Source organism: Oratosquilla oratoria, chromosome 6 (assembly GCF_046742065.1).
Source record: "Oratosquilla oratoria isolate Oo_2021 chromosome 6, ASM4674206v1, whole genome shotgun sequence".
Classification (NCBI taxonomy): Eukaryota; Metazoa; Arthropoda; class Malacostraca; order Stomatopoda; family Squillidae; genus Oratosquilla; species Oratosquilla oratoria.
This window is the reverse complement of record NC_134782.1, coordinates 68,980,852-69,002,162: the sequence shown is the minus strand read 5'-3', so window position 1 is coordinate 69,002,162 and position 21,311 is coordinate 68,980,852. Positions and strand designations below refer to the sequence as shown.

General features: G+C 46.7%; 2 protein-coding genes across 4 annotated transcripts in view; both read left to right on the top strand.

Annotated features, from left to right (window-relative positions):
* The window catches only part of LOC143026577 (AN1-type zinc finger protein 2B-like), a 44,131-nt gene extending 38,198 nt beyond the window's left edge, over nucleotides 1-5,933 (top strand). For all 3 annotated transcript variants that reach the window (XM_076187209.1, XM_076187211.1, XM_076187210.1), the window contains 3 exons: nucleotides 2,512-2,663; nucleotides 2,847-3,057; nucleotides 5,367-5,933. In XM_076187209.1, coding sequence (XP_076043324.1) covers nucleotides 2,512-2,663; nucleotides 2,847-3,057; nucleotides 5,367-5,585 — 582 coding nt within the window. In that variant the 3' untranslated portion in view covers nucleotides 5,586-5,933. The remainder of the gene's footprint in view (nucleotides 1-2,511; nucleotides 2,664-2,846; nucleotides 3,058-5,366) is intronic.
* A 3,920-nt stretch (nucleotides 5,934-9,853) lies between these two features.
* On the top strand, nucleotides 9,854-12,179 carry LOC143026575 (uncharacterized). Its single transcript, XM_076187207.1, has one exon. The coding sequence runs from the start codon at nucleotides 10,597-10,599 to the stop codon at nucleotides 12,028-12,030; it is 1,434 nt and encodes a 477-aa protein (XP_076043322.1). The 5' UTR covers nucleotides 9,854-10,596; the 3' UTR covers nucleotides 12,031-12,179.
* Nucleotides 12,180-21,311: the final 9,132 nt, after the last annotated feature.

Genomic DNA, 21,311 nt, shown 5'->3' with positions numbered 1-21,311 from the left:
TATCTCCCTAGTAAGGGGGAAAAAGCCTTGGTATATGTATGTATGTATTCTGTTTGCAAACATTACACTGTCATATATTGAGGTATCATGAATTTGCATATATATAATGAAGACATTTGTAGTAATAGTTTATTTCACCAGGGCACTGCTTAGTTTGTATATCTAAATATTTTATTTCTCATTACAGTACAGTCCATCTCCATGCATCTTTATCACTTTTTTCACTCATGATAGTTGAATATAAATTTTGTTCATCCATTTTTCTTTGATATATGGTTTTCATTGTTCTTAGCGATTTTGTATATATTGTGGGACCAATGATGGGTACATACATATGATGGTCCTGCAAGATGGAAAGCAAAGCTACCAGTTTTCAAAACCTGTCAGCCTCCTTCACCTCTGTCAGGAGGTGCAGCCCTTGAGGGGCTGACTCTTGGTCTCTGGACTGGGTCCAAGATCTCTTCCTATTTACTTTGTATTTCTTACACTTTTTCACACATAGGGAATTGACATAATTTTATTACATACCACTTTTGTTTGGTGAGTAGAAAGAGTCCCATGTGGATAAAACCCAGACAACAGTCCAAAGCTTCTTTCCAAAAAGATCTGTGGGAGGTTCCAAAGATTGTTGGCAGCCATGTTGGGGCTATATATTTTCCACTTAGAGAAACTTGAGGCAACAATTAAATTATATATATATATATATTTTTTTTTTTTTTTTTTTTTGGGGGGGGGGGGGCATTGCTGGGAGCCTGTATATGGTGGTCCTATGAAATGAATGTCGGAAAGAATCATTTACCCACTGCTAGTTTTCAAATCCCATCAACATCCTGACCTCTGTCTAAAAATGCAACCCAGAAGCATAGATATTCAGACTCTGGACTGGGTTCAAGATCAGTGTAAGTTAGCTTCAGTGATCAGTCCTCCACTTTTTCATATAAGAAGAACTGACAACCAGGGAATTTTCCCTTCTTCCTTGTACCAGCTGTGTTGGTCATGGATACCTTGTCACTTGACAAACATAGCAGTCATGCATGAAGCTTACAAACTGTTGAAGAACCTAAAGGAATCAACCAATCCATTGCCCCTGATCTCTCTTGCACAAGACCCATGGCCTTCAGGAAATGGGCAACAGCCCCTGGGCAGGACCATAAGTCACTAAGAGAAGATATATGGTATTGTTGTCTGGGGATAGTGTGGGGCATTGTAGTACGAGGTGTTCAGTATCCTGTGTGTGGTGGTTGCATCTGGGGTATCTAATCTATTGCCCCTGGTCTCTCTTGCAGAAGACCTGTTGCCCCCAGGAAGTGGACTACAGCCTCTATGTAGGACCATAAGTCACTTAGAGAAGAGACATTCTATTGTTGTCTGGGGATAGTCAGTATGGGGCATTGTAGTATGAGGTGTTCTGTGTCTTATGTGTGGTGGTTGCATCTGGGACTTTCCACTATAGATAAATAAAAATCATAGACTGTCTGAACCACCTAGATTGGAGTATGAATCATTGGTGTGGTCTACATAAAGTGGAGGATATAAATAAGATCAAGATCAAGATCAATCAATTTGTTGATCCTGGTCTATACAGAAGACCCACAGGCTTCAGGTAACCAGCAACAGCCTCTGGGTGGGTCCATAAGTCACTCAAGGAAGATGTGTTGCTCCATAAGGGTTGTTAGTGTGGAACATTGTGGTATGAAGTTTTCTGTATCTTCTGTGTTGGTACTGTTTTAGTGATGGATGGGGTCCTGAGTCTAATCTTGCCAGTGTGTGGTTCTTACTAGATGTTGAAGGGTTTTCCTGTTGTGCTTATGTCTGGGAGTTGTCGGTGGAGTATGGAGTTTGGTGATCTTTCTTGAAGGGTTTGTTGAGTGATCTGAGTGTGGTGGTGGTAAGTTGTTATAAATGCTTGAGTAGTATACTGCTGGTGTATTTTTTTGTTTTATTAGTGGTTCTTGTCAGATGTGGTGTGATGGGTGTGGGGTGTAAAGGATTCTGGTGTAGAATTATGTTAGTCATTTTCGTTTGATGTTCTATGGGAAGGATTTTGGTGTTCATTTGGGATGGTTTTGGTGCATCCTGTTGTTACTCTATGCTCCTTTCTTTAGTTTTTGTAAGTTGTTTGTGTTTGTCTTGCAGATTGTTGGAAACCATGCTGACTAGGAGTAGTCAAGGGTGGTTCTTATGAATTGCTTGAACACAGTTATCAGTTTCTTCTTGTTGTCCAAAGTCAGTACTTGCAATGGTTTTGATTAGTTTAGTTTTCTTGTGGGCTCATTGGGTCTCTGTCCTCTCCTGGTCACTGATGCCTCTTGCAGCCACATTGTGACAACACCACAGATTGAATGTTGAATTATGACATACTGATTTTTTAATTTTTAAACATTGGTATGTCATGTTCTGAATGCTTAGAATAAAAATATAATGCTGGTGCATTTGCATTGAAAGATTTTACATTTTTAAACATTATATTTTCTATGGACCATGAACTTATAAAGAATGTACTCTTTATAGATTTACACCAACAAATGCTCAGCAACTGGATGCAAAACCAAAGAAGTTGTTCCAGTACAATGTGATTCTTGTAAGCTTAACTTCTGTCTTCGTCACCGCCACACAACTGATCATGATTGTCAGGGGCCCAAAACGAGACAGGAAAGAACAGCGTAAGTCTCAATGTTGGCAATGCTTTTCACATGCTTTTGTCACTGTTCATTTGAAATACTTGTATCTGTGATGTATTAATATATATACATATATATTGTCTTACATTTGAAAAGCACAGAAGTATAACACTGTTTCAAGTGGAAATTGGATATACTTTTAGCATAATTCACTTTCTGTTTTAGTTTAGCAGCATTAAAAAGAAATCAAGGCAATGTCCGTAAAGGCCTGAAAACTAGCGGGCCAAGTGGATGCAAAGATAGTGGTGGTAGCAGCAGTAGGACAAGTCAGCCCAATGGCATCCGACGCTACTTTAGTCCAGAATCAACTGGGCCAAGACCAACAGGGAATGTGCCAGCACGTGCTGCTTCAGCTGCAGCAATTCAAGGAAATCTTGTAAGGATCAGCACCACCCTCATCCCCTTTCTTTTCATATGAAATTGAATTTTATTTCTCATGTATAGAGCAAATATTTGGCATATAGGGGAGTTAGAAAAGAATAGACAGTATGTTTATGATGAGATGTTTGAGAAAATGATAGGTGTTTCAAGAATGGATAGTGAGAAATGTGGAGGTTAGGCAGAAATGAATGTCAGTTAGAAACCTGTTAATTAGGCCACAAGAAGCCCTTGCATCCCTTGTGGATGGCACGTATCTCTGGGAGCAGTTTCAGTTAACTGGGCATGTACTGCAGAGTGTGCTGAGATAGTTTGTGTATATGGAAAGTATAAGTGAGGAAAGACTTGTAGAAAGTACAAGTAGTCAGAGTTATGACCTATGTGACTTATGACCATTCACATTTGTGACCACATTAACTGTTATTATTCATGCAACAGCCAGCAAAAAAAATTGTGTAGAAATGGGTTTGAGTTTTATCCATTTTCACAGCATGCACCTCTCACAATGAAATTCCTTGTTTAAGGAAATGTGTTAAAGGATGTGACCATTTAAAGTCAGATTTGGATCTTCAGCTATGGTAGATACAATAATCCAAAGGACCTGGAGACTAGCAAATAGGGAAAAATATGAATATTATGAATTAGGCAGAATGCAGCTGAAGAGGCATGAGCCATAACAAGAGTTAGTCAAGGAGAGAAAAAAAAATGGTGGGTCACAAATCAAAAAATAGCATCTAAAGAAAATTATCCAAACAACACAGGATCAGTCCCTTGTACAGTAAAACTAACAACCATTGACACTAGAAATTAAAAATTGTGTATGCTCACATTGATGCCTTTTTTCAGTTAGACTAGAAACAGATGATAATGTAAGGGCAGACAAACTGGACATTATTTGTTTTGGTTGAAACAAAATTGTTAATGTCAGTATCTAACTATCTATCCGTATACCAAAGCCTTTTTCCCACTAATAAGGGAGGTAGTCAGTCAAGGCACAGACCCACTCCCATTGTTTCCATCTCATCTTATTTGCTAGTGGATTAAGGGTCATCCCTGTCTCCTGCCCACTGCCCAGGAGAAGAAGCAATACAGCAAGACACAGTACATCCAGAGCAGGGCCACTTCACTTACACAGCGACCCTCCCTCCTTGGCCCCTAATGAAGGAAAATAGAGAAGACGAGAAATCCCTTCAGGCTGTATCAAAATATCCATATACAACCACTTTCCACTCACACCTATCCCCTGCCTTCCTTCCCTGTTCAACAGACATTCCCCTCTTGCTCAAAGCCCCTTTCATCTTATTCATCCATCTCATGCTTAGTCATTGCTTCAAGTTCACTCCATCCACCTCTGTTTTTGCCAATCTTTCTTTACTCATTCTTTCCATTTGCCCAAACCATCTGAATAACCTTTCATCAGCCCCATCTCCTACCTCATTTTCAACCCCCCACTCTCCTCTTCACCTCATTTCTTACTTTATCCAACCTTATAACCACTTCCATATTTCTCAGACATTTCATCTCAAACGCATTTAAACTTCTCCTTTCTGCCTTTTTAATTCCAAGTCTCCACCCTTTATCAATTTATCATAACTATTTTTATTTCCTGTACAAGTAAGGGTTGTCATGCAAGTGAACCAGCCCTGCTGTGGATGTAATGTGTCTTGTTGCATTGCTTCTGACCCAGGCAGTGGGCTGAAGACAAGGAAGACCTTTCATCCATGAGGAGCTAGGATGAGAGGGAAACAAGGGTTGGTGGATGGGAGTGGAATGGGTGTGTGCTTTGACTGGCCACCTCCCTTACAAGGGTGAAGAAACTCTTGGTATATGGATATATAGCATTAAGTTATTGTACATCAACTTGATTTACATCTTTAATTTTGAATTGTAATATTTAGATTTGAATTCATGTATTGCTCCAGCTTGACCTATTTCCCCTTCTAAGCTATTCCAAGTATATGCTTCTATATGGTGAGCAGCAGTGTGGGTTTAGGAAAGGTAGAACAGGTGTGGATAAGATTTTTGTGGTAAGGCAGATTTGCAAGAAGGCCTTGGCAGGATACAGGGTGACCCATTGTCCCTGAAGTGTTGAGAAAAGGGTAATGGTGTGTATTTTATTTGTTTTTGATGTGTGCTTTGATTGCCACTCCAATTATAAGGGGGAAGGCTTTCTCTACATGTATACTTTACTCAGAAGAGGTGTACATACTTTATTTATTATAAAGAGAAGAACATATAAAACTAAAACAATTAGTACTTATAATGACACTGATGCCCCTTTTTTGTGACTTTTTCCATCTTTTCTAGAGTGAAGATGAAGCCTTAGCCAGAGCAATGGCACAGTCACTCCAGTCAGCCAGTAACAGTAAGGCTGTGGAAAGATCATCTCCATCAGGTCCTGGCACTGGTACTCCACAAGATGATGAAGATGCTATGCTTGCACAGGCTATTGCTGCAAGTTTAGAACAGCAGAATAGAGAGAGAAATGAACACAGAAGTAATTCTGATTACTGCCTGTTATGTTGATTGTATTGCTAGTCATTCATGATTAACAATACATTCATAAAACCTATAGAATTTTTCTAGAAAAATCACTAGTTTTTTTGAGGTTGTATGTGTTGTATGTATGAGGTTTTTGAGAATGAATGATTACACAATCACCTTAAAAAAATTTGTACAATTTATTCTTCTGTATATGAAGAGCAAAGAAGAGATTTATTGAGTATTGATAACTTTTCATGACCTAATACTATTTTATGGCAATCCAGAAAATGTAACGTGTTTCTCTTCACTCAGGATATAACCCTTTATTGTATCTGTACTTTGATTTCCTGGTAAAATTCTTTATCACTATTAAAAAAAAATTATATCCATGGAGTACCTTTTTATTTCTTGATCCATACATCTGATCACCAACAATCACTGGGGTTAGGGGACAGAATAATTTCAGGTGTTAAGAGCAGTCAATACTGTGGATGTGCTGTGTCTTGCGACACTGCTTCTGACCCAGGGCAGTGGACAAGGTGCAGGGATGACCCGTCATCCGGGAGGTGCTAAGATGAGAGGGAGGGTGGAGGGGTGTGGAGTGTATTCAGGGATGGAATGGGTGGGAGTGATTTTATGCCTTTTCCTTTTTGGCTACCTCCCTTGTAAGGGGGAAAAAGTCTTGGTATATGTATGTATGTAAGAGCAGTCAAGAGTTTTTACAAGAGTAGAAGAGCCTGTATTAGAATCTGAAATGAAGAGTATGAGTGGTTTGAGGTAAAGGTGGGACTTTGCAAGGGATGTGTTATGTCACCTTGGCTCTTCAATTTATACATGGATGGGGTGGTGCGAGAGGTAAATGCAAGGGTAATGGGTCAGGGATTTGAGATGGTTAAAGAAAATGGAGAGAAGTGGGAGATAAGCCAGTTTTTGTTTGCTGATGACACTGCTTGTGGCAGGATCAGAGGGGGGAATGAGGAAGTTTGTGATGGAGTTTGGGAGGGTGTGCAAAGGAAGTTGAAGATGAATGTGGGTAAAAATAAGGTGATGAGATGTACAAGGGGAGAAAGTAGCAGCAGACTGAAAGCAAGTATTAAGGGAGAGAGACTGGAGGAAGTGGATAGTTCCAAATACTTGTGTGTGAATGTGGTGGGAAAGGGAGGAGTGGAGGTAGAATGAAGATTTAGAGAAGCAAGTAAATGCCTTGGGGGATTAAAAGGTGCAATGAGAAATAGACGTTTAGGAATTGATACAAAGAAGAGATTGTATGAAGGAGTGGTTGTACTGACAGCACTATGGTGCAGAAACATGGAACAAGAGAGGAGTTTGAATGTGTTTGAGATGAGGTGCCTGAAAAGTATGGTAGGGGTTACTAGGCTAGATAGTGAAAAACAAGGTCGTGAGGAGGAGGAGAATGGGGGTGGAAAGGGAGTTGGGAGATAGGGTTGATGAAAAGGTATTTGTATGGTTTGGACACACAGAAAGAATGAGTGAAGAAAGATTGGTAAAAGGTGTGGAAAGGTGAACATAAGGAGGTGTCCAAGGATGAAATGGATGGATGGGGCATTGGGAAAGGGGAATGTCTTGAGGAAGGACAGGAGAAGACAGAAGATTGGGGTAAATGGAGAATGGTTATGATGTGATGCATGAAAGAGTGGGTGGGAGATAGGGTGGTAAGGGAGTATGAGTGAAAAATATTTTGATGCAGCCCAAAGGAATTTCTATCCGTCTTCTATTTTTTCTGCATGAGGGGACAGAGAGGTTTTTTTTTTTTTTTTTTTTGCCAATTAAATGAAGCAGCCCCACTGTGTCTTGCAACACTACTTCTGACCCAGGGCAGTGGCAAGATGCAGGGATGGCCCATCATTCAGGAGGAGCGAAGATAAGAGGGACATGAGTGAATGGGAGTGGAATTTATGCCTTAGTTTTTTGGCTACTTCCTTTGTAAGGGGGAAAAAGCCTTCAGTATATGTACAAACAAATACCATAAGGACCTTTCCTCCTATAGGGTGGCTAAGTAAAAGTCTATATCCACCTTTCACCTATCCCACAGCCATCTGAAAACCAACTAGTTGTTTGTCCCATCTTTGCTCCTTGTGGATGATGTCATCCCTATCCCCTGCCAATGGTATAGGTCAGAAGCAACACCATAACACTACACTTCCACAGTAGGGCCCCACAGCTGGAGCTAGTTTATCCCCACTTCTTCATTACACTGTCTTGCTGGTCTAGTGGTATTGTGCTTGCCTGTTAAGTGGTCTGAGTTCAGTTCCACTCACTTGGGTAAGGAGTTGTATGTACATATACCAAGGCTTTTTCCCCCTTACAAGGGAGGTAGCCAAAAAGAAAAGGCATAAAATCATTCCCACCCATTCCATCCCTAAATACACTCCACTCCCTTCCACCCTCCCTCTTATCTTAGCACTTCCTGGATGACAGGTCATCCCTGCACCCTGTCCACTACCCTGGGTCAGAGGCAGTGTCGCAAGGCACAGCACATCCACAGCAAGGCCGCTTAGTTGTGGATTTACTTAACTGCAGTATACAGGAAAAGAGCAATGTTTGGGTCCCATCTACTCTCCAATTTATCATACCTAGTCTCAAATTCATATAGGTCCAAATGGATGGGGCGGTGCAAGAGGTAAATCCAAGAGTAATGGACTGTGGATTAGAAATGGTTAAAGAAAATGGAGAAAAATGGGAGATAAGCCAGTTGTCATTTGCTGATGACACTGCACTTGCAGCAGAATCGGAGGAGGGATTAAGGAACTTGGTGACGGAGTTTGGGAGGGTGTGTGAAAGAAGGAAGTTGAAGATTAATGTAGGTAAATGTAAGGTGATGAGATTTACAAGGGGAAAGGATGGCAGCAAATTGGAGGTGAGTATTGAGGAAGAGAGACTGGAAGTGGATAGCTTTAGATACTTGGGAGGAGAATGGGAGAAGTGGAGGTAGAATGTAGATTGAGAGAAGCAAGTAACTGTCTTGGGGGATTGAAAAATGTAATGAGAAATACACATTTGGGAAGGGATGCTAATAGGAGATTGTATGAAGGAGTGATTGTGCCAACAGCACTATGGGGCAGAAACATGGAACATAAGAGGAAGAGTTTAAATGTTTTTGAGATGAAATGCCCGATAAGTATGGTAGGTGTTACTAGGCTGGATAGCGTGAGAAACAAGGTGAGGAGAGCGGGATTGAAAAGGGAGTTGGGAGATAGGGTTGCTGAAAGAGTACTGGGATGGTTTGGATACATGGAAAGAATGAGTGAAGAAAAATGGTATATAAGGTGTAGAAGGCAGAGGTTGAGGGAGTGAACATGAGGGGACCACCAAGGATGAGGTGGATGGGGTAAAAGAGGCATTGGGAAACAGGAGAATATCTGTTGAGGAAGGAAGAAGACAGAAGATAGGAGTGAGTGGAGAATGGTTGTATATGGATGATGCTGTGATGCATGGATGGGGGTTTGAGAGGTGAGAGAATATGTGTGAATGATATTTTGATGCAGCCTGAAGGGATTTCTCCCCATCTTTTTCTGCATGAGGTGGTCATGTTATCAACCCCTTCAGTGCCCAGCATGCACACACGCATATGAAGTGAGAAGTACTCCAACGTCTTCCAACCAACTCCAGGGACCATCAATTGTTCCTCCAGATCTCAAGCAAGGGACATTCGATTGTTCCTAGTGACCTGAAGACCCAGCTTCCAGGCAACACCTACTTGAACAGTAGGCCTCGCCAGTGTTTTGGGGAAAATGCCCTGACACCTGCATCAGACAAAAGAGACTGCCCTCCTCAAATACAATGAGAAGGGCGCCTGTCCAGCACTTGTCATTGTCACCCAAACCCAACATGATGACCCCCCTTTTTTATGTATCCAATCAGTATATGGCACCACTGTAAATTTATATATATGTATGTACAATCTGGCAATCCCCCGAGGTTACTTCGGAGGTTGCACTGTATGTGTAAACCAGAGAGAACATTAGAACAGTAAAGAAAAGACACCACTCAGACTTTGCTTCCCCAACACCAGTACCATAATAATGTAGATAGAAACTACACATTTACAGAGGGATTAAATGAAGTGGCTTTGCTGTGGATCTGCAGTGTCTTCCTGCAGTGCTTCTGACCCTGGAGGAGCCAAGAAAAGAGGGAGGGAGGGCTGGTGAGTGTGAATGGAGTATGTGGGGATGAAATGGGTGGGACTGGATTTATGCTTTTGACTTTTGCTACCTCCCTTGTAAGGGGGAAAACACCAATGGTACATGTATGTATATGTACATATGTGTATGTGTATATATATGTGTGTGTGTATATGTGTATATATATATATATATATATATATATATATATATGTATATATATATATACTGTACATATAATATATATTGTTACGAACGCGGCCCCAAATCACATGATGTGACGACATCGTGGTACCCGTGGCACCAAGGGCGGACGCCACCTGGAGTCACGTGACCTCGAGCAGTGACTGTAATTGGTCGAGGCGTGCTATAAAACCACGCTACCCAGCAATGACGGGAAGACGAACAGCAGCAGCCGATAGAAGACGTCGTGGTTCCCGCTCGTCTTTAGTATCGTGTTTGTAAGCTGTTGCGAGGCTTCAAGTAGCCTTTCGAGGGTTGGCAAGCGACCCGAGGTGCCTCCTACAGCCCAGTACTCTTTTTGTAGTGATTGTGCGTAAATAGAAGTGTGAATAAACTTGGCGTTTTCGTCGCCTTGGGAACTAAGCAAGGACGAGGTGACGGGCAGCTGGGCGAAGCTCGAAAAATTACCGTCGCGTCTGTCAGGATGCGCCGAACCTGCGGATTCTCAAGCGAGTGACGACCTCCAGTCTCTGGGGAGGTTTGTTACAGTGGTGTCAGAAGTGGGATTTGTAAGTATAAGTGCATTTTTAAGTGCGCCGCGGTGATCTATCGAGTGTGAGCGGGAGAAGCCGCGACCGTTTTGTCGTGACGGGTGACAGGTCCAAGATGTTGTGCCCAGGTAAGTGATATTGTGGTCGTTTTCAGTGCCGTAGAGTCATTACACTAGTATGGCTGATACTGAAACCTCACTAGCAGACGTTATAGGAGCTATGGCGGAACAAGGAAGGACACAGCACGCTGAACTGCAAGCAATGGTGAACCATGCTTTATCGGAGCAAGGAAAAGCACAGCGAGACGAAATTCAAGCAGTGGCGAACCGTGTTGACAGTGTGTTCGAACGGGTGCTTGGTCTCGTTAAGGAGGAGTGTTCGCGGGTGAAAGAAGAGGTTTTAAGTGCAGTTTTCACCAAGGACGAGGTGAAGGGAGAAGTTGAAAAAGTGGCCAGTGACCTTAGGAAGTATGTGGATGAAGTTGTGGCAGCACAAGTACCCCCTGCCCTCTCTCAGCATGAGGATACGCTGCACTGGGAGAGTGGGCAAGCTAGCGAGGCGGAAGATAGTGACGAGGACGAAGCTAATAGTCGGCACGGAAGACTCAAGAGCCTTTCTCCATTGGCAAGGGCGTTCCCGTCTCCCCCAGGTACCCCGGCGAGTGTTTTGTCGCCTCCGCCATCCCCGCCAGCCTCGGTAATGTCGGGCCTCTCGGCTGCCAACTCCACGTCACGGAGGCTAAGGAGCGGGACGAGGCGCCGCCCGCAGGAGTTCGACGGAACAGTGTCTTGGGAAGCGTACAAGACACAGTTCGAACTCTTGGCTAGCGCCCATCAGTGGAGCCGACCGGAGATGGCCATGCAGCTCGTGTGGGCGCTCAAAGGCCCAGCGTTGGAAGTCCTGAACCAGCTGCCAGCCACTCAGCGGACCTCCTACAGTAAGGTGACGGCGACGCTGGAGAGGAGGTACGGACATCAGCATCAAACTGAGGTGTTCAGGACCAGGTTCCGCGCCCGGGTAAGAGGTCCGGGAGAGACCCTGACACGCTTAGCGCTGGATTTGGAGGTATTGGTGCGCCGTGCGTACCCGGAGGCCAGTGAGGAGATGATCACCATTCTCTTGCGGGATCAGTTTGTTGACGCCATCGACAACCAGCAGCTGAGGATATACGTCCAGCAGGTGCACCCTAAGGACCTACAGGAGGCCCTGGCGAGGGGCCTGGAGATGGAGTCGTTTCTCCGGGTTACGCGGGAGCGACCCAGCTGGAACAGTGACTCCTGCAAGGTGAGGGCAAGGAAGGGGAAAGTGGACAAACCCCCCTCTAGACCTGCATCACCCTCAGGTGAGTTCCGGGGTAAATGCTACTATTGTGGGCAACAGGGGCATTCCAAAAAGTACTGCCCACAGGGGACGAGTGGCGGAAAGGCTGTCGGTGCTGGAACAGGACCGTACGGGTACAAACCCTGCTGCTGGAGTTGTGGTGAGAGGTATAAGACGGCAGGGTGTGCCATCGTCTCCGACAAGGATAGCAAGAAGGTAGCGGGAAACTGGGAGGGGCTGGCGGAAGGGGTCGAATGCCAGTCGGAAGACGGGAGACCCCAGTCCGTTTAAGTTGCCGCGCCGAGGGCGCCCGGACCGTTCAGGTAGGCGGGCAAGTGGACGGTAAGTCTTGCTACTTAACGGTGGACTCGGGCGCAGAACGCACATTCGTGCAGGACGGCATGGTGACAACTGGACGACCCCCGGTGGCCCAGCAACAGCTGTGTGGGATCACGGGACACTGCACGCAGCTGCGGGGACCAGTGCATGCCAGGGTAACGGTTGGCAACACGGAGGAGCATCTTCCCGTTTTTGTAGCTGACGTCGGGGAGAACTTGCTCGGTCTAGACTATCTCCAGCAAAGCAGGACGGTGCTGGATTTCGGGGAGATGACCATGTCAGTCGGAGGTGACGTGGTGCCGCTTCGGGATGGCGCCGTTGACGCAGAGGAAGCCCACACTGTACGACCACCTGAAACCAACCACCGTTGCCGTCTAAGTAAAGAGCAGGAAGGGGAAAGCCTGGGCCCGGGCGAGGGTGGTGTACAGGCGACTATGGTCATGGAAGGTCACTTCGAGAACAAGCAGGGGAGTAACACTGAAGTCCCACCTCATCTGCAGGATCTATTGAAGAGGAGCTCGGCATGTCTGGGGAACAGGTTGACGAGGTGAGTAAAGTGTTGACTCAGTATGCAGATGTCTTCTCGAAGGGGTATACCGACCTGGGCCGGACCAGCCTGGTGAAACACCGTATACACACAGGGGATAGTCGGCCGGTCAAGCTGCCGCCCCGAAGGATCGCGCCCGCACGTCGGCTGGAAGTGGAGAAAGCCGTGGAGGAACTACGCACGCAAGGGGTAATCGAAAAGTCGACCAGTCCCTGGAGTGCGGCCGTCGTACTCGTAAAGAAGAAGGACGGGTCCACCAGGTGTTGTGTGGACTATCGGGGCCTTAACGCGGTGACAACCAAGGACTCGTACCCTCTACCGAGGGTGGATGACGCGCTCGCGGGTGCTCAGTGGTTCTCGACCTTGGACTTGAAGTCTGGTTACCATCAAGTTGAGGTAGCGGAGGAGGACAGAGAGAAGACGGCCTTCTCATATGGGCAGGGGCTATATCAATTCCAAGTGATGAGTTTTGGCCTAGTGAATGCCCCGGCAACCTTTGAGCGCCTGATGGAGCGTGTGTTGGATGGGCTGCTCTGGAAAAGCGCCCTGGTATACGTAGACGATGTGCTAGTGTATGGCTTAAGGTAGTGTTGGATAGGTTCAGGGCAGCGAATGTGAAACGCAGTCCGAAGAAGTGCTACCTTTTTCAGAGGGAGGTGCCTTTTCTGGGACACATAGTGAGTAGTGAGGGGGTGAAAACAGACCCTGGTAAGGTAGAGTCGGTTAAAGAGTGGCCGGTTCCGCGCAGTGTGACGGAAGTGCGCGGGTTTATTGGTTTGTGTACGTACTACAGGCGGTTCGTCAAGGGGTTCGCACAAATCGCAGTACCACTCCACCACTTGACTCGGAAAGGGGCCTCCTTTCACTGGAGTGAAGAATGTCAATGGGCCTTTGATGCATTGAAGGAGGCACTCGCTAACTCCCGTGTTGCCGTACCCGGACCCCACAAAGCCGTACGTGCTGGATTGTGACGCAAGTGCTGAGGGAGTAGGGGCTATTTTGTCTCAGGAGAAAGATGGGCAGGAGTGGGTCGTATCCTACTTTAGCAGGAAGTTCTCAGCACCAGAGAGGAACTATTGCGTCACCCGTAAGTTGTTGGCGGTGATTCTGGCCATTGACCACTTCCATCCTTACCTGTACGGGGCCAAGTTCAAGATCAGGACCGACCACGCTGCTCTGAGGTGGCTCAAAAACCTCAGAAATCCGGAGGGGCAGTTGGCTAGATGGATTGGGAAGCTGGAGCAGCACGACTACCACATCGAGTACCGGTCAGGGAACACGCATAACAATGCTGACAGCCTGAGCCGCCGCCCCTGCGATAGCGACTGTAAGCATTGTAGCCGCCGTGAAACGGAACCTGTGCGCGTGAAGGCTGCTGCTCTCGCTATTGACACGGAGTGGGGAGAGGACCTCAAGCAAGCCCAGCGAGATGATGCTGATATTGGGCCCATAGTGACACTGAGGGAGGAAGGCGAGATAAAACCGCCTTGGGAAAGTGTGGCGCCGCTAAGCCCGGCAGCGAAGGCGTTGTGGCAGCAATGGTCAGTGTTGCGAGTAAGTGAGGGTGTGCTGCAGCGGCAGTGGGACTCGTGTGACGGCAGTATATCCTTCTGGCAAACCATAGTTCCCATTAATATGAGGGAAGCATTAGTGCGCGAGGCTCACAGTGGCAGTGCGAGTGGCCACTTCGGTGTGAAGAAAACCCTGGGGCGCTTAATGCAGCGAGTGTACTGGGTGGGCATGCGGAAGGACGTGAGCGAGTGGTGTAAATCTTGCGACGTGTGCGGTGGGAAGATGGGCCCCGGGAGGAGAACAGCTGCTCCCTTACAAGTGTATCAGGTTGGGGCACCTATGGAGAGGGTGGCGGTGGATATCCTAGGACCATTTCCTCAGACGGCCCGAGGCAACCGCTTCGTGTGTGTGGCCATGGATTATTTTACAAAATGGCCGGAGGCATACCCGTTGCCGAACCATGAGGCTACCACCGTGGCAGGCGTGTTAGTGGACGAGTTTTTCGCCCGGTTTGGAGCGCCGCACGAGCTGCACTCCGATCAGGGAAGGGAGTTTGAGTCTGCAGTATTCCGGGAGTGCTGTAAATTGCTGGGCATCAAAAAGACACGTACCACGCCCCTGCGGCCAAAATCAGACGGCATGGTGGAACGCTTCAACCGCACGCTGGGGCAGGAGTTGGCGAAGTGTTGTCAGGAGAGTCAGGAAGATTGGGACTTAAAAATCCCCCTGCTTCTATAGGCCTACCGTTCAGCTGAACATGAGGCAACCGGGTACACGCCAGCTCGGTTGATGTGCGGGCGGGAGCTGCGGATGCCGGTGGACCTTGTGACTGGCAGGCCGCCGGACGAGGACATGCCCACTTCGGCCACCCAGTACGCAGTGGCCCTCCGGGACCGCCTCCGTGAGGTGCACCATTAGGTGAGATCTAACCTGAAGGTGTCGGGCGAGGCGATGAAGGATCGGTACGACCGTCGAGCTACGTCACCGCCCTTTAGCGAGGGGGATCAAGTGTGGCTACACAACCCTCGACGTAAGAAAGGGTTGTCTCCCAAGCTCCAGAGCCCCTGGGAGGGACCATATGTGGTGGAGAAGGTCATCTCGGACGTCACCTTCAGGATCCGCCAGGGGGCAAGGAGGAGAGCATTGGTGGTGCATGCTGATAGGCTGTGGAGGTACCACGGCCCTGGCAACTTCTCCTGGGGGGAGCGAGCTTCTCAATCGAGCAGCGACGAGGAGGACGAGGACCGAAACCTGGGGGACGACGAACCGTGGATGATGGGGAACGACGCGTCACTAACGATGGGGGCGGACGGAGACCCGGACCCGAGGAGGACCGCGTCACTGGTGCTGGAGGAGTGTGTAGCAGAGGAGCTGTGCCCCTTAGAGGGGGCACTCACAGACGTCGACGCTGGGCTCGTGGTAAGGAGACCCAGACGGGAGCGTCGCCTACCGGTATGGAGTGAAGATTACGTCCTCAGTTAGTTCTGTGATACAAAAAAAGTAATTTTTAGTTTCTCTTTTTGGTGATACATGGATTTAAGTGGAGTAGGGGATTGGGGAGCGAGGTCGCTCCATCTCTTTACAGGTGGGGGTAGTGTTACGAACGCGGCCCCAAATCACATGATGTGACGACATCGTGGTACCCGTGGCACCAAGGGCGGACGCCACCTGGAGTCACGTGACCTCGAGCAGTGACTGTAATTGGTCGAGGCGTGCTATAAAACCACGCTACCCAGCAATGACGGGAAGACGAACAGCAGCATCCGATAGGAGAAGACGTCGTGGTTCCCGCTCGTCTTTAGTATCGTGTTTGTAAGCTGTAGCGAGGCTTCAAGTAGCCTTTCGAGGGTTGGCAAGCGACCCGAGGTGCCTCCTACAGCCCAGTACTCTTTTTGTAGTGATTGTGCGTAAATAGAAGTGTGAATAAACTTGGCGTTTTCGTCGCCTTAGGAACTAAGCAAGGACGAGGTGACGGGCAGCTGGGCGAAGCTCGAAAAATTACCGTCGCGTCTGTCAGGATGCGCCGAACCTGCGGATTCTCAAGCGAGTGACGACCTCCAGTCTCTGGGGAGGTTTGTTACAATATATATATATACATATATGACATGTGGAGTTGAAAATGACAGCATTATTGTAGTTATTTCATTTTTATCTCGTATTCTCAATGTTTTTAATGATAGTTTTTCCTTCAAGTAGATGTGCATAAACTAAATTAGCATAATCTTAGTTATTCACTGTTTCATCTTTAATAAGATATCTTCAGGATTGTCTGTAATATAAGACAAATAATGACAAGACGGTGTCATGAAAAATATAACAGGAAATAAGAAGTAATACACAAGATGGTACATCTAAAATGAGCAATGAAAACTAAAGGTGTCATAGTTATTGTTCATCTTGTATATAAATTCCTACCATCATATGTATTACTTTTTAATTCATGTTAATATTGTTTTCATGACACCATCTTGTAAATATTTGTCTTATGTCTATACAGACAATCCTGAAGATGTCTTATTAATGATGAAACATTGAGTAAATGGAAGATTATACAAATTTAGTGAATATCAGAAAAAGTTTAATAACTGCAAAAATGCTGTTATCAACTACATATGTCTCACAGAAAATTTGTCCTCTGTTTAAAATTTTATATGTATTAGGGTGGTCCCAAGGTAGAGGGTAACAAATTGAAATTGTGAATTTCCTTGCTTGGAACCCAGAAATTGAATGAAGTGTGTAAAACATGTATTTTGGTGAAATTTGAGTACAATCGAAGAATATTTAGGGGATGCGCATTGGCTTCAAAGTTCTCTCTCTCTCTCTCTCTCTCTTCCCCCAGGAGTATGATCTTGCTTGATGGCTTCTTCCACAAGGGCAAAAACTGAAGTTTGGCTGATTAGCCATCCCTCTCCTTCCCTACCATCACAACACAGGCTGCCGACTGTGGGGGAGGTGATGCAGGTGTTTTTCCACCATCACCTGGAGCTGAAGGAAGAACTTATGGCAAGCGCCAAGGCGGCGACAGCGACAGCAGCAGTTGTGGAAATGTGGCGAAAAGCATAAATTCCAACAGCTTATAACCACGACATAGCCAAGCAGATTGCCAAGCGCCACAAGGAGTGGCAGCACCCGAAGAAAGGAAGGCGTAATGGAGGTCCAACTCAAGGACGGAAGAAGGAGTTCTTGGAAAACCTAGGAACTCTCTTCGACGTGGCCCACACCTCCGCCGAATCTATGATCACAAACCCCGAGGGCCTCACCTTCCTCATAGCTCAAAGGGAGGGCAGAGGAAGGTTTGGTGAGGAGGACTTCGACCTCTCAAGGAAGGAAGAGGCCAAGGTGGTGAAGTGGAGGAGGGAGGAAGCCCTGAAAATGAAGGCGGAGGATGAGCACTGAGGCTCAGTTGGAGTCGTCCACCAGTAGCAGCGCCGAGAACACAGCTGATGAGGCTGGACCAAGCACCTCCACCACTTCTACACCCAACAGAATGAAGTGCGGCACCATCAAGGTGGTCATGCCAGAGCTAGCTGTGGCAATGGACCGCGTTAAGATGACCGATCGCAAGGCCACGCACGTTCTCGGGGCCACAGTATATGCCCTCGGCCAAGACGTCAGCCAAATGGCCATTAGCCGAAGCTCCATTCGTCGTGCCAGGGTAAAGTTCAGGGAAGACAGGGCCGAGTACATCTGGGATAACTTTGCCTCTGACGCTTCTTTCGTCTTGCACTGGGACAGTAAAATATTACCAGACATAACCGGGAGAGAAAAGGTGGACAGGCTTCCAATCTTGGTCTCTGGTAATGGAAAGGAGCAGCTGATTTTGGCTCCTAAACTGCCTTCCGGAATGGGGAAGGCCATCATCGAAGCTGTGGTGGCAGCTGTCCAAGAGTGGGGCATCGAGAACAAGATCGGGACCATGTGCTTTGACACCACAGCCACCAACACAGGCTACAGGTGGCTGTGGTGTCAAAGCACCACCAACACAGGCTACACGGGACTGCTCGGACAGACAGTCTAGGGAACGACAACAACAACAACAACACAGGCTACGAGAGCGGAGCTTGCAAACTTGTTCAGGCTCAGTTGACTGTGACCCACTCCACCTGGCATGCCATCACCACATGCTGGAGCTTGTGTTGGAGCAAGCTTTCCAGGTCGCGGACATTGCCCCCTCTACCGGCCCGGACATCCCCCTCTTCAAGAGTCTCTGGGTGGAGTATGGTGGCAACTTCAACATTGATGCACAACCCCTAAATATTATCAGATCAAGCTGAAATTTTGGCAATCGGCATTTCTCTTGAATCAGAGTAGAATGCTGGGTTCTGCTACAGAAAAAACAAGTTAATTTTTAGGACACACACACACATATATATATATATATATATATATACATTTACATACATACATATACCAAGGCTTTTTCCCCCTTCCAAGGGAGGTAGCCAAAAAGGGAAAGGCATAAAAACACTCCCACCCATTTCATCCCTAAATACACTCCACACCCCTTCCACCCTCCCTCTCATCTGAGCACCTCCTGGATGACGGGTCATCCCTGCACCCTGCCCACCGCCCTGGGTCAGAAGCAGTGTCGCAAGACACAGTACATCCACAGCAAGGCCGCTTCATTTAATCGGCGACCCCCCCTCTCCGTCCCCCTTTGCATATAAGGCGAGGACGGGGAGAAATCCCTTCGGGCTGCGTCAAAATTTACTCACACATACTACCCCACCCCCCGCCCATTCCTCCTCATGCCGTCACATCATCATCCATATACAACCATTCTCCACTCACCTCTGTCTTCCGTCCTCTCCCTTCCTTCCTCAACAGACATTCCCCTCTTCCCCAAAGCCCCCTTCACCCCATCCATCCACCTCATCCTAGGATGTCTCCTCATGTTCACTCCCTCCACATCTGCCTTCCATACCTCTTTTACTAGTCTTTCTTCACTCATTCTTTCCATGTGTCCAAACCATCCTAATATTCTTTCATCAACCCTATCTCCCAAATCCTTTTTCACCCCTGTTCTCCTCCTCACCTCCTCATTTCTCACTCTATCCAGCCTAGTAACCCCCACCATACTTCTCAGACACCTCATCTCAAACACATTCAAACTCCTTCTCTCTTCTTCTCTTATGTTCCACGTTTCTGCCCCATACAGTGCTGTTGGCACAATCACTCCTTCATACAGTCTCCTCTTCGCATACATTCCCAACTGTCTATTCCTCATTACATTCTTTAAACCACCAAGGCATTTACTCGCTTCTCTCAATCTACATTCTACCTCCACCTTCACTCCACCTTTTCCTGCTACACTTGCACCCAAGTATCTAAAACTATCCACTTCCTCCAGTCGTTCTCCCTTAATGTTCACTTCCAGTCTACTGCCACTTTCACCCCTTGTACATCTCATCACCTTACTTTTACCCACATTTATCTTCAGCTTTCTTCTATCACATACTCTCCCAAACTCTGCCACCAGCTTCCTCAATCCCTCCTCTGACCCTGCCACAAGCGCAGTGTCGTCCGCAAACAACAGCTGGCTCACCTCCCACTTTTCTCCATTTTCTTTAACCATCTCCAATCCCTGACTCACTACCCTAGCATTCACCTCTCGCACCACCCCATCCATGTATAAGTTGAACAGCCAGGGCGACATAACGCATCCTTGACGAAGTCCCACCTTTACTTCAAACCACTCTCTTCATTTCTAATCCTAACACATGCTCTACTACTCTCATAAAAACTCTTGACAGCTCCCAAAAGCTTTCCTCCTATCCCATAAATCTGCATAACCTCCCACAGTGCCTTTCTGTCTACCCTATCATAAGCCTTTTCCAGATCCATAAAAGCCCAAAAAACATCCTTCCCCTTTCCTATAGCTTTCTCACATATGTCTTACCACAAAGATCTGATCTACACAACCTCTACCCGTCCTAAATCCACACTGTTCCTCACCAATTACTCCTTCTGTTCCTCTCCTAATCCTCTCAATTAAGATCCTCCCATAAGCCTTCCCTACTACACTCAACAGACTAATCCCTCTGAAACTACTACATTCACACTTGTCCCCTTTTCCCTTGTAAAGAGGAACTATACAGGCACTTCTCCAGTACTCTACCCTCTCTCCAGCAAACATTAAATAACCTCACCAACCAGTCCACCATCACTGAACCTCCCTTTTTCAGACATTCTGCATGGCATCCATCCAGACCAGGTGCCTTACCTGCTTTCATCATCTTTACAACTGCCTTCACCTCATCCTTCCTTATTTCTCCTCCATTCTCCTCACTCATCATTCTCATTTTCTTCGCATTTCCCACTGCAGCTATCTTTCCTTCCCTATCCTCCTTCACATTCAGCAACTCCCTAAAATATTCTGCCCATCTTCCCCTCACTGCCATCTCTTCCATTATCATCTCTCCATCTGTACCTTTTACCTTTTCTTCCCTACTTGATTCGCCTCCTCTTCCTCTCTTAATTTCTTTCCAAAACATCTTTTTATTACTTTCAAAATTTTCTGTCATACTCCTACCCCATTTCACATCTGCTCTCCTCTTTGCCTCCTTTACCTTTTGCTTTACTTCTCTTTTCTCTTCTTTGTACGTCTCGTATGACTCCCCCGTCCTCATTTGTAACCAATCTGTGAATGCTCGCTTCTTCTCTTCTACAACCTTCTTTGTTTCCTCATCCCACCATTCACTACCCTTTCTTCTATTTCCCCCTGTCCTTCTTGATCCACACAGCACTGTATGGGGGAGAAACATGGAACATAAGAGAAGAAGAGGGAGTCTGAATGTGTTTGAGATGAGGTGTCTGAGAAGTATGATAGGAGATACTAGGCTGGATAGAGTGAGAAATGAGGTGAGGAGGAGGAGAACAAGGATGGAAAGGGAGCTGGGAGATAGGGTGGATGAAAGAGTATTGGGATGGTTTGGACACATGGAGAGAATGAGTGAAGAAAGACTGGTAAAAGGTGTGGAAGGAGTGAACATGAGGGGGTGACCTATGATGAGATAGATGGATGGATGAGGTAAAAAGGGCTTTGGGGAAAAGGGAAATGTCTTTTGAGGAAGGATGGGAGAGGACAGAAGACAGGGGTGAATGGAGAATGGTTGTGTATAGATGATGATGTGACCCATGAGGTGGAATGGGTGGGGGGTGGGGAATGAGGGAG

What these genes read in the sequence shown, in the direction of transcription:
- LOC143026575 (XM_076187207.1), top strand. Translation starts at nt 10,597, where the DNA reads ATGGCTGATACTGAAACCTCACTAGCAGACGTTATAGGAGCTATGGCG.